Source organism: Delphinapterus leucas, chromosome 13 (genome assembly GCF_059928025.1).
Source record: "Delphinapterus leucas isolate spDelLeu-1000000601 "Yukka" chromosome 13, BTC_Dleu_Yukka2, whole genome shotgun sequence".
NCBI lineage: Eukaryota > Metazoa > Chordata > Mammalia > Artiodactyla > Monodontidae > Delphinapterus > Delphinapterus leucas.
The window spans coordinates 80763128-80784513 of NC_143141.1; the positions used below are offsets into that span (position 1 = coordinate 80763128).

Here is a 21386-nt window from a genome sequence, read left to right on the forward strand (position 1 = left end):
AGAACAGAGGAAAAATAATATCTATAATTTATATTTTTGATAGTGGCAAAGAGACAAATTCTAACTTTCATTTATCTTTTGATTCCCCAAACCCCAGGTTTCTAATGCCCCAAGATGAAAAATTAATAAACATTCTTCGTTTCCATATTAAGAATGAGACTGGACCAAGGTACTCAAAAGACAGCCTAGAAGTAGACAAATCTAGAAAGGATTCTGAGAAATCAGGAGTTCGTCTGAGCACTCAGGTGAGCTGACCTCTTCAGAGTTGGTGAGAGAATTAAAGAGCAGACAGCATAATAAAAAAATATTAGCGGGCAGGGGAGTTTGGGGAGAAAAGACTGAGCTATCAAGATTTGTATTAAGGCATACCTAACGTCCTCGTGGCAAGGTTAAGAAAATACTAGAAGAAGCTGGCCCCTGCCTACCCATCCAGCACACATCCCAATGTTCATGCAGAATAAATGGCGTAGAAACCTCTGCTCAGCCTGTGGGAGGAGACTGGCCTTTGTTCAAATCAGGGAGGGAAGGGGAGTCTGGCCATCGCATTGACCATCTTCTGCACCATCTTTCAGATGAGGCGTGCGGTCATACCGCATCACTTGCTGAGATGCTGCCCCATGTGGGGTCACTCGTCATGTAGACGCTGCCTTTGTGCAGCTGAGGGAAAAGCGCTTCTTGGCCCCTGCTGCACGATACGTATTTATATTCACATGTGCCTGTTGTGGGAGCAGGGCTAGCAGATCACCGTGATCAGGGTGAGCCGAGACCAAACTACTGACTTTGGAGGGGAGCTACAGGCAATCTGGGTGAGGGGAAGGATACCGGGATGGAAACTTCCACTTGCCTCTCCATGGTCTCCTCCATCCTGTTCCTCCCAAAGGCAGTGCTAGAGGGCGCTATTCCCTCTTCTGCAGCTACCTGGGAGACCCGCTACAGCCTTGTTGAGGTACCAGGGGCCTTCATCTTTGTAATCTGGTCAAAAATATTGGGTATGTCTTTTCAGCATCTGCTAACAAGCTTATCCTTAAGGGCAGAAGTGGGGAAAAGGGAGGAAAAAGGCTCAACTCTACTAAGTTCTGCATAAGAGGAGTCACAGGTGAAAACCTATGAGATATCAGACTTGTTTCTTGGTTTTGGATGCTCTTCCAGGTAGATTCCCACTTTATTGCTCCTCACAGAAGTTAGGATTGGGCCAGAGCTAGAATAATACACAAGGGCCAGGACTGAATTACACGTCATAGAGGGCAGGGGCCTTCTCACTGATCACTGCTATATTTGGCTTGCCATGGCTGTTTCGTAAGCATATGTGTGGGAGGACTCGGTGGTGGGGTATTACACTCCTGGGTCTCTTCTCTCCTTGAAAGGGATCACGAGAATTAACCTTGCTGAAGACAGACTCTCGAGGGTACCTAGTGAGAAATCAGTGGTCTCGAACTTCACGGAGCCCGTCCACCAGAGCTCCATCAGGAGATGAGTCCAGAAGCAAGAACACAAGCCTTAAGGTAGAGATGGGAATGAAAGGGAAGAGTACATGCCATAAGAATAATAATAATAACATAGACTGATGCTTTCCATGCGCCAGGCCCTGTTCCGTGTACTTTATATCTTTCAGCTAACTTAGCCCTCACAGACTCCCACCCCCATCAATCCCCAGAGTAAGAAAACCGAAACACAGAGTAACTTCCCTAAGATTTCACACTAGTAAGGCTCATAGAGCTAGATTAAAACCTAGGATCTCTAGGTCTATAAACTGCACATTGAATGATTAAACTCCATGGTTTCTCCTTCCTTCCTTCACACATTCAAAAACTATTCATTGAGTACCCAAGACTCAGAAGAGGGGGTGAAAATGTCAACAAAGGAGACAAACTGTTGAAGAGTATTAGGTTGTGTGACGCTTTGAGCCCTTAACTAGGCCTAGTCGCATAAGAAGAAAAAGTTTGTTGTGAGAATTAGTTTTTGGATGCAGAGCGTGACACAGGCCCAGACACTGGGAGAACCAATCCATCTGTCTCTGTGAGGACTGGCTCAATAATCTAACCAAGAACATGCCCTTTGAAACGTGTGAAATAATCACAAAAACTGGAATAATATATGGATGCTTAATAATCTATCTCGTACCTTAGTGAAGGAGTCCTTTCTCTAGAATGACTAGAACCAGTTCCTATTTAGGAAGATGATTCTCTCCAACTGAGCTTCACTGGCACAAGAGGTTCTGAAGGTGATGGGGAGACACTTGATTCTCCAGCCTACTGACCTTCCCAGCACTCACTGCATTAATCACAGAGCAAATGTGGAGACGGATGCCCCTGAGGTGCTTTGCAGAGCCTTCTGGTGGGAACTTCTGGTCTAGCTGCTCATCACGTTAACTGGAGGTCACAGATGGAGGCAGTGGCAAGCAAGGTCCCTTCCTCAAGCCTTCTGTCCTACCTGAAGGTCTCTGACTGAGCAGGTATATGTGAAGAAAGTGACAGAACTTTGCAAACTATGTGCCAGCTACCTAGGGGCAAGGAAGAGGGTCCCCCTACCCTATCTACTCCAAAAGAAAAAAAAAAGTGTGAGGTGCTGATGGAACAACTGGGGGGGAATGAAAGCAGTCTGTCTCTGGGTCCATGTAACAGAAATGTCTAATATATGGAGCCTTGAAACGTCTCAGCCCCTTTAAGCCCTACTTAAAGGAGCTGAGATGAACCAGGATTCACCTAAGAGCTGGGAATGGAACACAGAGAAGGGGACAGCTCCTTGACCCAGCTGGGCAGAGGTGAGGACGGGGACCCTAGGCGGGCATCTAACTCAGAAGCCCACTTTCTTGCTCCAGCCCCCCAGTAGCTCCAAGACCTCCCGGACTTCATCCACCTCCCCTAGCCATCAAGAGTCACCAAAGCCACTGTCAGCACAGCGCTCGCCACCCACACCAACCATGCCGCTCGACTCACGTTCTTCCACGACCCCGGAGGTCCAGCTCCAGACCGGGTCCCGGCGCAGCACCAAGATGGCTGAGAATTCCGACGCCTGGTCTCCCGGCCTGGGGCGGGAAATCCAAGCGGGCCAGTACACACGAGAGTTGCGGGACTCGCGAAATTCCAGGGATACGCACCAGCGGGAATATCCGCGCACGCCCCCCACTGAAAGGAAATCCTATGCCCAGCGCAAGGCTCTCTACCCGTCACAGCTGGATCAAGACTGTATGCCTGACCTGGTCAGGCAGTGAGAGGAAGAGGCGGACGAGAACGATGCCTACTGGGCATCCGTGAGAACACTGTACGAGAAGACACCGAGCTGCTCGCGCCCCAGGCTGGTGAGCAGGGCCCACCTCCCCTGGTACCCGGGTTGCCGCTCCACGCAGCCCCACGGCCGGACCTCTCTCAGCCTCCCTCCTGTGCATGGTATAGGGAAGTTCACCCAGCCCCCTGCTTCTCCTCCCTGAACCTACCCCTTGGCACAGTAGCCCCCAGGACCCAGCCCTTGGCTGTCTCCAGCATCCCAGTCCTCCAAGCCGGGACCCAAGTGTTTCCTTCCCACCCTGCCCTGGGATGAGGCCCATTCCTGATCCCTTCAGGTCTGTGTGACTCGTCCTCCTGTCGGTGCCCCTCTCTGCAGCCCAAACCCAAGCATGCCATCACCATCGCTGTGTCATCCCGTGTGCTCTTCAACATGGTGGACAGCAGGAAAATCTACAAGGAAGAGGGTCTGGAAAAGTACATGGAGTATCAGCTTTCCAATGAGAATGTCGTGCTGGCCCCAGGGCCGGCCTTCCGCTTTGTCAAGGTATTCTGCAAAGCTGTCTTCGGCCTTCCAGGACTCTGGATGGCAGGGAAGGACTCATGCTAATCCCTGGGATCTCATCCAGGTTTCCTTATAATTCCTAATCCACCCTTGTCATTCTTGCCTTTTTTAAGTCTACCCCAGGTCAGTTTATATTTTCACAGAAGCTTCCACACTGTTGAGGGAGGGACTGCAGCCCTAGATTTGGAATGCTGAGCTTCCCTAAGTGGAGCCCAAATTCTGAGACCTGTAACAGAAGCTTTTGTCCTCTCCATAGAAGGAGCAGTAACCAGAAGCAATAATGAGTTTATGATTCCAAGCAGTAGAAATAAAACACCCCATTCAAATAAGATTAAATTCACTTTCGCTGCTCTTGCCCCAAACACAGCATATTAAGAAACTCAAGATGCTCTTGGCACTTAGGGGCTTGACTTTAATAGAGAAAGTAAGGTTCTTGGAACTTACACTGAAATGTATAGCACTTATAGCTCTGATCCCCTATATAACTTATACAAATATTACACAATGACATCATAACCAGGCAGAAACAAATGACACCTCCATGTGTTGTAAGTAGAAAGTAGTTATGAGGCATAGTGGAAGCATGAGAGGAAACCACAAACCTATTCTAAAGACTCATGTTTTAAAAAATATACAAAATGCTCACTTTGGCAGCACATGTGCTAAAACTGGAACAACACAGAGACCATTAGCATGGCCTCTGCACAAGGATAACATGAAAATTCTTGAAGCAGCCTATACTTTTCACAATAAAAAATAATCATCAGATCAAGAAAGGCAGGTTTTATGAATCAAAAACAAAAATAGACAAACCACGAAAGGGTTAGCCTGATCCTATCTATGTACCTCACAGAAATAATTCTAGTAAACCAAATGTTGTAACTATTTTCAACAAACATTACCCATCTTTCAGTAAACATTAACTGAGGTCCTATGTATGCAAGGCTGAAAATACTGAAATGAATGGCATAACCCTGACTTAAAGGAGCCACAGTCTCTCAGTGAAGAGTCTTCAGGGCTTGAACTGGACACCTATGGGATCCTTTCTATCCAGACCCCCAATGCCCACTTTGCCTGGCCCTCCTTACACACATTTGTGTTTGTAACCTTCAGGCACTGCAGCACGTCAATGCTAGACTCCGTGAGCTGTATCCTGATGAACAGGACTTATTTGATATTGTTCTGATGACTAATAACCATGCCCAAGTGGGAGTGCGGCTTATAAACAGCTTCAATCACCATGGTAAGTAAAATAAATACCGTGTGGAAGAACAGCTCGCTGCTCTGGAAGAGAGAAGCCATGTTATTTTGCTCACTGTGGCCTAACTAATGCAGTGTCTGATGGTGACACCCCCTTCTGCGTGAGGAATGTTTATTTGCCTATGTCAGAACAAGAGAGGCCATGTTCATTTTTAACTTCAGCACAGAGTTGGGCCCAAAGCTCTGGACTTAACTTGTCAAGTGTGAATTTCAAAGTCTTAATCCCAGGTCCTGCAATATATTTCTCTGTTTTATGTTTTTCACTTCTGAACTTGACTTCAAGGAGCCGTCAACCCAGGGCTTTCTCTGTCTTACCACAGACGCATGTTAAAGGTTTAAAGGTTTTTACCTTTCCTTTCCACTCTTAACATCTGACTCGCCCTGGCTGATCTCCCCACACATCAAATTCATACTCATGCCAGCAAAACTGTCTTTATTCCTTTACAGGGAAAATTGGTCTGACACTAGTCTCTTCATAGCATTTCCATTAGTGTGCTGGTGACTTTAAGGGGAGGTCCCCATTTTTCCTCTTATGAATTTACCTGACTTCTTATGTGGGGACCTTTAGCCCATTTTCTAAGTGACATATCCAGTCTTAAGGGTATGTCAAGTCAAAATAAGATTTAAATTTGGCATATTTAACTTCTAGGCTTAAATTAGGCATATTTATAAATAATCACTATCTATTACAAGTTATAAGTTTTATATTATATTATCCTAATTATAAGGCCAACATCTTACTGATACACAGTTGAAAATATGTTTACCTTTCAAAAACGCGGTCTTCATAGTATTATGCTATGAAAAGAGAGAATATATATAAAAGCTTTGGCAGAGATGAGCGATGTAATCACTCAGTAAAGGACAGCTATTATTTTTACAAGACAGCCTTATTTGATTTAGTAGGTGATTTAAGTCTACCTATCCCTCACCACACTAAGCCCATTGAGCTTAGTAGCATGAGAAATTCTACTTATTTACATACTAATTCTGTTAATGAACAGATAAAGCCCAATCTTGCACAGCCTTGCTCATGGAATAACAACTTTTCACCTGAAGAGTTAGTTACCTTCTCTCGGGGCTGAAGACAGTTTGTATCTCCCTTCGCTGTGGTCTTTTCTATATTATAATTATCTGTTTACATGCCTGGCTCCTTAGTGAATTGTGATCTCCTTGAGAAGAGGGACGATGTTTTCACCATTTCTGAAGTCCCCAGTACCACCAAATAATTTCTGATCATTAAATTAATATTATTTAAGGATTTGTAGAGTACACTTTTATGCCACTTATGCCCAATGTTGGTTTAAGTGAAAAAGTGAGAGTATTTTGTCCATACCACGGCAAACACTTCCACTTCAGCTGTGGATAGATCCTATCCACTCTCTTGGTCCATGAAGATGATAAACAACTGACTAGCTGGCTCAGCAACAACTGGCTCAGAATTCTGCTTTATGTCATCTGCAGCTGCCCAGTTTTATCATATATCCAAAAACACTTTGAATGGGTACATCGCTTATATACTTAATGTTATACCTTAGTTATTCTCACATCATTGGAACCATGGTTTGCTTTTATAAATAATCCTGTGCTGAGATCTTTCTACATAAATCTTTATCAGAGTTTCAGATTACTCCCTTGGGATAAACTCTTTAAAAAAGGAATCCTAGGGCTTCCCTGGTGGCGCAGTGGTTGAGAGTCCGCCTGCCGATGCAGGGGACACGGGTTCGTGCCCCAGTCCGGGAAGATCCCACATGCTGCGGAGCGGCTGGGCCCGTGAACCATGGCCGCTGAGCCTGCGCGTCCGGAGCCTGTGCTCCGCAACGGGAGAGGCCACAACAGTGAGAGGCCTGCGTACCGCAAAAAAAAAAAAAAAAAAGGAATCCTAGGTCAAAAGGTATAAGCTGCTTAAAAGCTATCAATACTTTTATCAATAAATATCAAATTACTTTCTAGACAGCTTGTACCAATTTACACTTTCATCCATAGTGTATGTAACTGCCTATTTTACAAATCTCTCACCAACATCTAGTGGGTTTTTTTAACTGTTGTTGATTTGAAAGGCATTTAATGGTATATTAATGTCAATCTGCTAATGACTGCATTTAAAATTTTAAGTCAAGAGAGACAATTTCAGACCTTCTGTTGTTGTTTTGGGGAAATAGTTTAAATTCTATCACTGCTTGCTATTACTATTGTATTGTTACGAAAGAAATACTAAAGTGGTACTTAAAAACAGAGCCACATCTCAGCTGGCCCTCTCAACAAGTGAGGATGCTGTAGCTAAAGGAAAAGTGTACTGTTCTAGTCTAGACAAGAGTCAACGTGAAGCACTGGGCTTAGACAGTCTTTATGTCTCCGTTTCCTTTTCTGTAATGAGGATAATAATGCCTGCCATAACAGCTGTGTGAGAGTAAACTGGCATGGCCTATCTGGATATACTTCATAAACCATCATGCACCGTTATATAAAATAGCTGAGACATTTTTCAATATTGGTACTACAAAGGTAGTTCTAAAACTGCAGTAGGCACTCATTTATTCCTAAGGTAACTTTCACTTGCATTTCCAGTAAGTATATTGTCTTTAGTCTCTGACATAACAAAGTCTTTCTTGCCCGATAATAGGATTACTAATTGACCGGTTCTGTCTGGTGGAAAAAGCCCCATTGGCTATTTGAAGGCATATCTTTCCAACTTGTATCTTTCTGCGGATTCTGAAAAAGTACAAGAAGCAATACAAGAAGGTATTACTTGGTTTCCTCTCTCCAGTTAATAAAAAGGACTGCACTAGTGTTTCATTCCATTGGCCTTCACATATGATTATGTGGTTTATGTCGTTGTTGGGTTTTCTGCTAAGGTGTTTCCACAAGTGGCAGCCCTTAAGTTTGTCTTTTAGAGCTTTCACCTTCATGGAGGTGGACATCTTCAGTGATTATCCTACACCCATTTTACACTTTCCCATCCCTTATAGAAACGGAGGCAGTACAAAGATGACTGTTTCGAGATGTGTGGTTGTGAAGAAGAGTTGTGTTGTCAGGTAATAGCGAGAGAGGAAATTCGAGGTCTGGGAAGAATTTTTTTTTTTTTAAATAGACACTAAAACATATGGTCCTAAGAAGAGTATTAATTAATTCCAACGGTCTTCCAGGGATCGCCTCTGCAACAATGTTTGATGGAGCCAAAGACATGGCTTACTGTGACACACAGCTCCGTGTGGCCTTTGATGGGGATGCCGTCCTCTTTTCTGATGAGTCTGACCATATTACCAAGGAGCACGGGCTGGACAAATTCTTTCAACATGAAGCACTATTTGAGAATAAGCCTCTTGCTCAGGTAGGTTCAGTGAGCTCTAATTAATTTTGATCTACTTATTTTCCAATATACCAATATATATATTTCTTCATTGTGATGACTTTTAAAATTTTTTAGGCAGGCCACTCCTCACTTCTTATCCTTTGTAGTTTTCTCCCCTTGTTTCATGAACTCCTCATTTTAAAGCATCTGCTGCCAACTTTTTTTTAATTTTAGTGTACTTTTATCTATCCTTTTGGAAATGTTTCTATGATCTTCTCATGAGAGTTCATCTCCTCCAAATTATGAGTAACAGAGGTAATACGGCTTACCAGTTAGCCACTTCTACATAATAGTTCTCAAAATAGTAAGGTTATTTCCAATAGGTCAGTAAACATTTGTTGAACCTCTCTGTCCATACCCTTAAACTCCATAAAGGTAGCACTTAATTGAGAAAAATCTGCAAAACTGAGAGTTTAAATTAAATCAAATAATGAGCTCCAAGCAAGTACAAAGTATGAACAATTAAAATTTTAGGTTTTTTGGAATCAATCCATGAACCGAAGTGTTAAAGTCATGGTCTAAAATGAACAAAACCTGCAATTTCTGAACCAAAGGAGATTTGAACATCAAAGTATTCTCCAAAACAAATATGAAACGATGGATCATTCAGTTTTAATCTATGAATCTTACCTAGGCCTTTCCTTTAAATTGGCCTTTTTTTTCTCAGCTCTTCTTGAACTTAAGATCTTAAATATTGTTAGTTTTATTACATTTATAAAAGTAGGAAGAGACTAATTGAAAGATGGAAGTTTTACTAACTCACCTCACATTACAGCAAGTGATATTTAAATTCTGTGTGTTTTTGTGTGTGTATGTTTAACTTCACAGTCCCTTCCTAAATAGCTTCTTTAGAAGTCTTGAGCTCATGTCAAAAAGTTGTTCAGTGTTAACAAAGTTTACTATTGAGAGGAAAACCCTTTGTTATATTTTGCATAAGTCTGCTTTGCTGAAATTTAGAGCCCATTGTACATTAGCCTTTAAGCATTATTAAAATGTTCAAGATCTCTAAAAAAGAGCACTTAAAAAGAAAAAAAAAACTTCAGAACAAGAATTATTTCAAGATAATCTTAAAATACCATTTTTTTCATCTCAGGGAAAGAATCCAAATTTCTTTTAGATTCTGTACTTATCAGTTCTTTGCTCCATATTTTAAAGCATTTTCCCCATTAAACAACTGAAATTGTGAAGTTCAACACTAGATATTGCAGGAATACCCAATGAATTCTTACTAAGCATACTTGTTTTCATAATGTGGTCCTTCTGACAGTGGAAAAATATGCTATTTTTCACATAGAAAGGGTAGCTTTCCTATAAAGACCAGGCTTTGCCAGATGTTTCCACTGATGAGAAGGAAGTTATGAGATATGATTCCTAACCAAGGCTTTCAACTATGTTGGTCATGGGGCTTATGGTTTCGTCATGACAATATCCCAATTGTCTCCAAAGGAGGAGATCTGAGAGTCACCAGCAAATGGACAGGATTAATTTAGCCACTCTCATTGTAGCTTATAAAGCCTCCAATGTGGTACCATGACAAGTAATGGCTGTCTCCTGATTTGATCTCTATCTCGTTTCACCATTCTGGGATAGTGATCTCCGTGTGTGTGTGTGTGTGTGTGTGTGTGTGTGTGTGTGTGTGTGTGTGTGTGTGTATGTGTTTTAATCAGAATTGTTGAGGTATACTTTATATGTAGTATAATTCATCATTTTTAGTGCACGGTTCTGAGAGTTTTGACAAACATATGTGTACAGTCGTGAAACCACGATCAAACTCAAAATACTCACAAAATTCCCTTGTGCTTCTTTGTAGTCATCCTAGCCCCCCATCCTCAGGATCTGTCAAACACTAATCTGATTTCTGTCCCTATAGTTTTGCCTTATCCAGGTGTCATATAAATGGAACCCCATAGGATGCAATCTTTTGAATCTGACTTATTTTACTTAGAATGATGCATTTGCGATTCACCTGTGTCATTCCCTGCATCAGTAGTGCGTTCCTTTTTACTGCTAAGTAGTGGTCTGTTCTATGGATGTACCACATTTTTTCATACATTTACCTATTGGAGGATATTTAGGTCATTTCCAGTTTTTGGCATTTATAAATAAAACTACTTTAAGCATTTGCATACAGGGTTCTGTGTAAACACAAAAATCTCATTTCTCATGGGTAAATACCTCGGAGTAGGATTGCTAGGTCACAGGATAAGTATGCGTTTAACTTTATAGATAGTGCCAAACTATTTCCCAAAGTCGTCACACCACCTTGCATTTCCAATGAAAGATTTTTTGCCCTGCATCCTTGCCAGTATTTGGTAATGTCAGTTGTTTTTCATTTGTTTGTTTGTTTTAAGCTGTTCTGGTGGTTACATAATTGTATCTCATTGTGGCTTTAATTTGCATTACCCTAATGATAGATGATATTGAACATTTTATCAAGTGCTTATTTGCCATCATATTTATTCTTTGGCAAAAATATCTGTTCAAATCTCTTGCTCATGTGAATTGGGTTGTTTTTTATTTCATTATTGAGATTTGAAAGTTCTTTGTATTACAATTCTAGATGCAAGTCCTTTATCATATATTTGTTTTGCAAATATTTTCTCTCAGTCTGTCCTTGTCTTTTCACTCTTTTAATATTTTTCAGTGTCCTTCAATGAGCAGAAACTTATAATTTTAATGAAATTGAATTTATCTATTTCTTCTTTCATGAATTGTGCTTGTTATATCATATCTAAGAAATCTTTGCTAACCCAAGGCAAAAATTTCCTCCTATGTTTCTGAACAGAAGTTTTTACAATCTTATGGGTTTCTTTTTTCAGAATTATTACCTGTTTGAGTTGATGCATTTGTGCAAAGTATTAAGGTTCATTTTTACTACTTATGGATATATCTTGTTTCAGCACTATTTGTGGAAAAGACTGGCTTCCTTTTCCTTCAATATAGGTATCTGTCCTTTTGCCATTATCACACTGTCTTGATTATCATACTTTTACAGTCAGACTTGAGATCTGGTGGCAGGAGTCCTCCAAATTTGTTATTTTTCAAAATTCTTTTGACATTTTGATTCCTTTGCATTTGCATATAAAGTTAAAAATTAGCTTGTCCATTTCTAGAAAAACATCCTGCTGAAATTTTTATTGTGATTATGTTGAATTTATAGCTTAATCTTGGGAGAATAGATATTTTAACAATATCAAGTTTTTCAGCCTATGGACATAGTATATCTCTCCATTTATTTAGGTCATATTTAATTTCTTTCATCAGTGTTTTGTAGGTTTCAGCATATAGCTATCACACAAAGTTTATTAGATTCATACCTAAGTATTTAATAACTTTTGATGCTATTATAAATGATGCTTTAAAATTTTTCATTTCTAATTTGTTTATTGCAAATACACAGAACCACAATTTATTTTTGTATTTTGACTTTGTATCCTGCAGCTTTGTTAAAATCACTTGTTAGTCATAATAAAATTTGTGTAGATTATTTAAGATTTTCTACATAGACAGTGTGGACTGTGAATAAAAACATGTTTCCAGGGTTTCCCTGGTGGCGCAGTGGTTGAGAGTCCGACTGCCGGTGCAGGGGACGTGGGTTCATGCCCTGGTCCAGGAAGATCCCACATGCCGCGGAGCGGCTGGGCACATGAGCCATGGCCGCTGAGCCTGCACGTCCAGAGTCTGTGCTCCACAATGAGAGAGGCCACAACAGTGAGAGGCCCGTGTACCACAAAAAAAAAAAAAAACTTGTTTCCATTCTGTATGTCCTTTATCTTTCTTGCTTTATTACCCTTGCTAGTACATTCAGTACAATGTTCAATAAGCGTTATGAGAGTGGACTTCCTTGCCTTATTCCCTGATCTTAGAGGGAGATCATTCAGTCTTTGACTCTTAAATATATTATCTACAGGTTTTCTGCAAGTTATCTACAGGTTTTTTGCAAGATGCCCTTTGTCAGGTTAAGGGAGTTACTTTCTATTCCTGTTTTGTTTTAGAGTTTTATAATAAATCCATGTTGAATTTTGTCATATGTCTTTCCTGTATCTATTGAGAAAAACATGTGGCTTCTCTAGTCTGTTGAAATATAAATTATATTGATGAATTGCATTGCTGGTATAAATTCAACTTGGTTATGTTGTATTATCCTTTTTATATATTGCTGGATCCAATCTGTTAAAATTTAGTTAAAAAAATTTTTTTGCCATTATGTTCTTGAGTGTTCTTTTCTTGTAATATCTTACAGAGTAATGCTGACCTTATAAAATGAGGTGGGTAGTATTTTCTCCCTGTCTATTTTCTGGAAGACTTTGTGTAGAGTTGGTATTATTTCTTCTGTAAATATATGGTAGAATTCTCCAGAGAAGCCATCTGGGCTTGGACTTTTCTATTTAGAATGCTTTTAACCAAGAGTTCAATTATTTTTGATAGATACAGAACTACTGTGCAGATTATCGCTTTCTTCTCTTTCCTCTTCTGGCAGTTTATGAGTTTGTCTTTCAAGGAATCTGTCCATTTCAGTTAAGTCACTGAATTAACGAGCATAAATATTCTCTCATATTTTACTATTATGACTTTACTATTTTTAGGAACTTTAGTGATGTAGCCCTTTTCATTCCTGATATTAGTAATATTTGCCTTCTCTCTTTTCTTCCCCTCTTGTGGTCAATCATGCTAGGCTTTAACGATTTTATTTATCTTTTTAATAACCAGCTCTTCCTAAGTTTTTAAAGGTGATTTGAGGCTTCTTTTCTATAATAAGTATTTAATACTGTAAAATTTCCTCTAAATGCTACTGTAGTTGCATCCTACAAATTTAGATAGGTGGTTTGTAATTTTTATTCAATTCAAAGTACTTTTTAATTCCCTGTAACTTTATCTTTGAGTTATGAGTTATTTATAAATGGGTTATTTAATTGTGAAATTAAATTTGGAATTATTCCAGATACCTTTCTGTTATTAATTCCAAGTAGAATTCTGTTGTAGTCAGATAATATGTTTTCTATGATTTCAACTCTTGAAATTTGTTGAGGATTATTTTATACCCAGAATAAATGGTCTATCTTGGTAAATGTTTCTTGTCTACTTGAAAAGAAAGTTTATCCTGCTGTTTTGGGGTTGAATATTCAATAAATATCAATTAGATTAGGTAAGTTAATAGTGTATTATTCAGGTTGTATTGCCCAGGTGTTTAATATTGTCAGTGATTTTCTTTCTATTTCTTCTATCCACTATTGAGGAGGCAGCATTGAAGACTTCAAGTATAACTGAGGATTAATCTGTTGTGTACTCCTTTCAATTATATAATTTTTGCTTCATGTATTTCTAATTTCTATTGTTTGGTGCCCAAATATTTAAGATTATTATATCTTCTTGGCAAATTAATCACTTTTCATTATGCAATGCCTCTCTCTCTGATATTCATACAGCCATTCTAGCTTTTTTTTTCTTTTTTGGACTGATGTTTGTATGGTACAACTTTTCTATGTTTTTACTTTTAACCATTTATGTTTTTACATATAAAATATCTCCATATTTAAATTGGTTTTCTTGTAGATATTACATAGTTTCTGTTGTTTTTCTGTACAATCTGACAATCCTGTGTTTTAATTGCTGTTTTTAGATCTTATTTATTTATTTATTTGCAAGTTGACTAAGTTTTATTACAATCAAATTCTTTCTTTACAATTGGTTTACTCCTTTAATTAATTTTGATTGGAGTATAGTTGCTTTACAATGTTGTGTTACCTTCTACTGCACAGCAAAATGGATCAGCCATACATACATATATCCCCTCCATTTAGGACACTAGTATGTTCCCATCAGTTGTCTATTTTATACATAGTATAGATCATTTATATTTAATGTGATTATTACTTTGGTTGGATCAAAATCTACCATCTTCTTTTTCTATTTGTTTCATCTTTAATTAACTTTAGTTTCTTTTTCCTTTTATTATTTTTGCTTTTGAATTTATTGTGTAGATTGTATGCTTTTAGGATTCCATTTTATCTCCACTATTGATTTATTACTCATTTTAGATTTTACAGTGGTTACCATAGGATTTACAATATACAACATCAATTAATCACAGTCTACTTTCAAACAATATTATGCCACATCATGTACAGTGTAAGGACCTTACAACAGTATACTCTCAATTCCTCCCTCCCATGTTTTGTGATATTGGCATTCGTTTTACTTTCACCTATACTATAAACTCATAATACCCTGCTACTATTGTTTATTTGGGTAGTCAGTTATCTTTAAAGTGAATAAGGAAAAGACAAAAATATGTCTTTTGCATTCATCTTCATTTTAACCACTTCCAAGAATCTTCATTTCTTTGTGTAGATCTAGGTTTCTCCCTGGTATCTTATTCCTTGTGCCAGAAGACCATCTTTTTACATTTCATATAGAACTGATATGCTGTTACCAAAGGCTCTTAGTTTTTTTTTTTTTTCCTGAAAAACACTTTACTTTCCTTTTTTGAAAAATGTTTTATTTTGAGTGGCTATAGCTTTCTGCATTTACCCTATTTTTATTTCAGCACTTTACAGATACCCATTCATTGTCTTCTGACTTGCATAAATTCTGAAAACAAATTGTTTGAGATTCTTATCTTTGGTCCTTTGTAAGTAATGTGTCTATTTTTCTCTGGCTGCCTTCAAGATTTTCTATATTTCTTTGTGTTTCAGCAGTTTGAATATGGTGTGTGTATATGTATTCCACAGTACTTCAATGCCCTGTTCTTTTTTTCCCCACTATTTTTTTCCCTTTATTTTCAGCTTGAGTAATTTCTACTGACCTATCTTCAAGTTCACTGATGCTTTTCTTAGCTATGTTGGCTCTATTAATGAACCCATTAGAAGCATTCTTCATTTCTGTACCACAATTTTTATTTCTAACATTTCCATTCAACCCTTATCTTTTCCATCTCTTTGTTGAAATTACTAGTCTACTCATGTATGTCATCCACCTTTTAATACAGCTGTTAAGATATTAATCAGAGTTATTTTCAATTTCCTCTCACATTTATGACATTTAGGTCATCACTGCGTCTTCTGTTAATTACTTTCTCTTGAAAGTTAATTGCTCTTTTAATTTATTTTTATTGTAGTCTCATAAATCTTTGATTAATTTCTAATCATAGTTTGTAGACAGTATAGGCTCTGGTAAATAGTATTTTTGCCTGGTAATAGGCATGGCTCCTCTTCTGCTAGCAATTAGTGTGATTGACTGAATCACCAAATCAGGCATTCAACTAGGTAAGCATTTTGTTGCTGCTACTGTTTTCATTTCATCACAGGCTTCAAATTCCTCTGGTAGGGTACTGAAGGATTTTTCATAACATTCCTTTTCCATTTTCAGCTGTAGGCCTTCTCTTTGTGTCCATGCCTCATGGGTGGCCTCCACATTGTTACCCTTCTCCCAAATGTTATTGTTTGTCTCTGCCAGCTCAGGTGGTGATGTGAGAGGAAGGGACATTCTCTGTTGTCCCAGGTTAGTCTAAATCTAAGTGTGTACCCCCCTAGGTCTTAAGGATGAAGTTATATCATTCATCTCACCTTTCTCCCAGTGATAGAGGTGATATCTAATGGTCTGGGTCTCCTGCCCCTCTCCCAAGGGTGGAGGATTTTTCCTTCCCCTTCCCCCATAGCAGTAGATCTTTACCTGTTCCCTGGGGGTAACAGTGTTTGAAGCCGTTCTTCCAACAGTTTAATACTTTTGTCCCCTAGGAAGTATGGGACAAGGTAGATCTTTAGTCTTTTCTCACAGTGGCAGCTGCTCCTCTCCTCCACGTCTGCATCACCAAGGACTCTATTCTTTCATTTTCCACCCTGTCTGCAGTCCTTCTCATAAGAAACTAGTGAAATCCATAGGAAAAAAAAAATCCTGTAAAACAGTGTGCATTTCTTGTGTCTGTGGCTTCCAGGGCTTCTATGTTCTCTCATTAGCCCATACTTGTCCTTTTCCAATTTGTTTTTAAAAATTACCTGAATTTTTCATACCTGCTTCTATGGCGTCTGGTATATCTTCCTTTAGGGCTCTGCCAAAGATGTGCCAGTTCTTGAATTCCATCTGTCCTTGAAGATTTTTCCATAATTTTTTCCATTAGGTTTCATGTTAGTCGGTTGCCCTGCTACCTCAGCTCTTTCATGGGCTCAAGAAAAATTATGATGTTTCAGATTATCTGGCTTTTTCTTGTTGTTAGGATAGGAGTAACAGTCTTTCCAGCTTTCTACATCCAAGGCAATCCAAATGTTCTAAATCATAGAACTCCTCAAAAAGGTATTTTCAAGTAACTTTCCTTCATGTTTCTATATTTTTTCTTGATAAATTACATACTTACACTACTGTACAAATATATAAACTGTTAAACATACCCCAAAACAAAAGAAAGAAAGAATGATATGGGTACCTGGTTTAAACATGGCGATATAAACTGACCAGGCCCTATTTATTCTCTTTGAAAATTACTCAAAAGCATCAGGGAGAGCCGTGTTCCTCTGTGTTTCAAAATCAAACTGTGAGCAGGGTGGCTTCTGCCAACAGTCACTGCCCCCCACTTTGTTTCTGTGGCCAAAAAAGTAATAACAATAATATGTTATAATTTTTTTACCTATGTGACTTTTTATTTGTTTTTTTCTAATATGTGCAGCCTTAGACAAAGCAACATTAAACAAATGATCACATAGATAAGCCATGTTTGTGGAAAATGGTTTCCATGACAGCAGAGAAGAAGCGAGCTTCTGAATTGTGAAAACAAGTCAATATTAAAATACTATCCATGACCTTTTCCCAGAATTCCTCTAATTTTTCCAAGGAAAACTAATCTACTTCAGAGATAAGTAATAAAAAGAGAACTAGCACAGAACATATGCAAAGATACTATGAGAAAAAGGCAGACACAGAAGAGCAAAATCTAATAACAGATGAAGAACTCTCACTAGAAACAGTTGCCAAAGTATAGGTAAAAACTGTGACTAAACATTTACTTAAAAGAAAGTTGGGTCATAAAGTGGAAATCCCCCAAATCAGGGAAGAGATGATAAAATGTTAAATGGTAGAACTCTGGAAATAAGCAAATAGAAAAATAATATTTTAGAGAGAAAAATGACAGAAATAGGTCCTAGGTAAAGAAAATCCAACATATGCAAAATTAGAATACCTGAAGAAAACACTGAAATTATGTTATGGGGGTAGGAGGATAGGGTTGTGTGTGGTAAATATAAAGATGCAAACATATCAAAATATAAGTCAAGAAAACATCCTGAATTATCAGAATATTTTAATGGATACGTTAAACTATTAAAGGTTAAAAACTAAAGGCCACATTATACTACAGGGAAATAGAAGAGAATGATCATGACTGAGACATGCCCTAGTAATATTATTTGGCTTCAAAGATAAAGAAATAATTCTTTGGGCACCCTGCACACACAAGTGGGGAAAAGAAAATCAAGCTGTCCTGAGTCCTCCCCACAGCAGCACTCAGTAGCAAAACACAGTGGAGCCCTACTTATAAGATCATGTGGAGAGGAAACATAAATCACAGATTCTATATCCAGTCAAAAGCTCATTCAAGTAAAAAGGAAACAGATCAACAGTTAAGAACATAGTATATTCTCAGGGATTATTATTTCCATAAGATATTCTTGAGAAAACTAATACAAGAGGACACATTTTGGCCAATATGTAGGTGACTACAAACACATAAAGGCACAAATGGACATAGAATATATTTAACCATAGGTCTAAAACTAAAACAACTGCAGGGATTAGAGTGACAGAAAAGAAAGCACATATTATATGCCTTAACAATGTAGAAATTATTTAACTATTAAAAACTGGAAAAATATGGAGGAAAAAGTTATAAGGAAGAGTAGGTGTACTGATATCTTCAGTTACAATAGCTGATCAAAGGATAAAATGTAAAGCTGAGAGACAGAAATATAAGAATCTTTAATAATTCAAATGCAAACACTGAGAAAGATGAAACAGTTAAAATCAAATGATTGAAGAAAAAATAGAGGATAGGAGAAAGGTGAAGAAGTCCCCTAATTTCATTATTTTTCATTATAAAAAATAATAGATCCTGGATTTAAAAAAAATAGAGGTCTGAAGGTACTATAAAAAGTTATAAAGGTAACCAATAGAAGGAAATAATACAAACCTTCCTAAATGTTAGAAGAAACACACATACACACATGTTCAAATAAAAAAGACAGTGAACAATCTTTTGAAATCTTTAAACATGAAAAATGAAATACATATTGTAATACAGAACCATTATCACATATATCTGTGGTATCAATAAATAGAAATGGCCTAAAACTCAGCTTTTGTTTTAAAAATTAAGACTTTCAGATTGTATCACTTAGCAAAATCCAATTCTATGTTCTGTACTAGAGGTACAGCTAAAAGTAAGTGTTCAGAAAGGTTGAAGATAAAAGTGTGATGATATATAAAGTAACTGTAAATATAGAGAAGACTGGATTCAAGCCAAGAAGGAATTGAACAAGATAAAAAAGTACACTTTATAATGTTAAAATGTGCAATTCACAAAAAGTAAATCAAAAGAGGAGTGCTTTTGCTGATTAACTGAGCTTTCAGAGTATCCCATTTTGCCATGGATAGTTTACGTCTGTTGCCCTGGTTCAACTTTTTATAGAAGCTTCTTTCACTCTTAAAATATCTGTGTTTGTTTAGATGATAAATTATATGGCCATCCTATGTTTTACTCTAGGAAGGCAAGGATGGTTCCATACAAGGAAATATAATCACATAAATGCAAGGAGTTTCAGCATTGTATCCCTGGTCTATACTGCATGTTTCATGCAGTATTATAAGTTCTTATAAACATCTGCTTTTTTAGCGTTCACTTCCTTTGGCTCACTGGATGACAGCTGTGACATATGTTCCTTTTACAGGGTCCCTTGAAAGGCTTTCTGGAAGATTTAGGCAGACGGCAAAAGAAGTTTTATGCCAAAGACGAACGGTTATGTTGCCCAATCAGGACCTACCTGGTTACAGCTAGGAGCGCAGCCAGTTCAGGCGCCCGCGTGCTGAAAACCCTTCGCCACTGGGGTCTAGAGATAGACGAAGCTCTTTTCCTTGCTGGAGCCCCCAAAGGTCCCATCTTGGTGAAGATAAGGCCCCACCTCTTCTTCTTTGATGACCACATGTTCCACATTGAAGGGGCACAGAAATTTGGCAGCATCACAGCTCATGTACCTTATGGAATTAATCAAAAAGAGAACAATTAGGGATGGGAAGGGGAAATAAAGCAGTGGGTCTGGTATTACGGAAGCCACATCTTGTGGATCTCTAGGGCAATTAGGTATTTCAGTAGATTCAGTAGATTAGATTTCTCAGAACTTTGTTCATTTGGAAAGGTTTTCTCTTGAGTTTTTTAAAACGTTTTGAACTCTCAAGTTACCTTCAAGCTACTTCTCTTGGAACTGTCAATGCTGTTGATGACATTGCAACTACCTCTGTGTGTAAGTTATAATGATGACTCTTTAGAATAATTTTAGAACTTGAATTCTTGAATGCTTAAAGGACTATGTCAGAAGCCTACTTAGTTTTACAAAGCATTGCTCATTTATGGATGTTGGTAGCTAGAATGAATCATTACCCATCATCATTATAGAATAATGGGTCTTCACAAGTGGAAAGAGAAGGGTTAAGTACACTTGAAAACTGGAGCTTTTTAGTCTGTTGCCTCTGTGAACAGCCTTTTAATCAATGCAAAAATGAAAATACCACTCTACCTGTGTGAGTATTCCAATTTTGACATTGCTTATTCAGAAATAAATCAGTTATTCATACAGGTTACTTTCATCTAAGATGAGCTCCAGACAGAACCTCCTGGAAGGGTTCTTTGGAGCTTATTTCCTGAGTTCATTGCCTTTGGACTACAAGGCTTCATATTTGAAGTCTCTGGCTTTGGGCCCAGCAGGTAGGTCCAATGTTTATATGGGGAAAAAAAGCCTTGGCTACCACTTCAAAATGTGACATGAAGTAAGTGTAGTATCCTAGCCTTCATTGTTGTCATTCTGTTGTGATTTTTGTTTTGTTTTCAAAAAAAAACATTGATTGGTTATTAACCATAATCTACTACATTAGGAACAACAAGCTGGTTATTTTCAGATGTTACCTCATTTTCTCATCAAACCAAACTTTCGTGACATAATATCAATATTATTACCTTCCTTTTTTTTAATCAATGAAGAACCTAAAATTCAAAAAGATTAAGTAGCTTGTCCAAGGATGTGCAGGTAATAAATGGTAGGACTAAGATTCAAATTTAGATCTCACTTCAAAAGCTATATGCTGAAAAAAAAAAGAAAAAGCTATATGCTGTCTATCTTCCCTTCCTCACACCCTGTCTTGCTCCTTCTCATCCCATCTCCATCTCTACCTCACCCACATATACATATTCCACCCGGGTTCTAGTTAAAGCATGCCACTGCTGACACACATCTTTTGATCTGCTTCCTAATTTGATGTAAGGCAGTCCAAAATATATCAGTCATGACACTTACTGAGTACCTACTGTTTTCTATGCATTCCCCAAGATAAAGGCCACAAGAGAGACTCAGACATAATCCCATCCTTTAACAATCCCTTAGAAGAAGTCAAATGTGCAAGCTCAAACAGCCAACACGAGAGGGCTGGTTGTCCTCAGTGCCAAGTGAGGGTCACACACAAGGCTGAAGCAGAAATCTGTGTGGGCTGGAAGTGGTCAGGAAATGTAGAGAACGGAGGTGGGCTTTGCAGGACAGGAAAGATGTGGACGGAGAGAAAGGAAGAGAGGAAACGTGCTCCCGGCTCAGTGAGTGTGAGAGGCAGCTTCAAGTTACAGGTAGGATAGAATAAAGGCCCCCCCCCACCATGATTTCTGTTCCTGGTGCCTTGTCTAATCCTCAGTGAGAGTACTCCTCCCACCTCTGAGTTCCATTCTCAGTACTCATAAGAATCCTTC

At 38.4% G+C, this 21386-nt stretch overlaps 1 protein-coding gene and 1 non-coding gene across 2 annotated transcripts; both read left to right on the forward strand.

Moving 5' to 3' along the window:
- Nucleotides 1–57: 57 nt before the first annotated feature.
- NT5C1B (5'-nucleotidase, cytosolic IB) lies at nucleotides 58–20417 on the forward strand. The gene is given in 10 exon segments (XM_022554152.2): nucleotides 58–245; nucleotides 573–806; nucleotides 1365–1502; nucleotides 2819–3298; nucleotides 3601–3768; nucleotides 4900–5029; nucleotides 7670–7690; nucleotides 7693–7788; nucleotides 8193–8377; nucleotides 19330–20417. Coding segments are annotated over 10 exon segments (1929 nt in total). The 5' UTR covers nucleotides 58–104; the 3' UTR covers nucleotides 19666–20417.
- On the forward strand, nucleotides 4425–4531 carry LOC115803451 (U6 spliceosomal RNA). Its single transcript, XR_004024203.1, has one exon. It is a non-coding gene; the product is annotated as a U6 spliceosomal RNA (small nuclear RNA).
- Nucleotides 20418–21386: the final 969 nt, after the last annotated feature.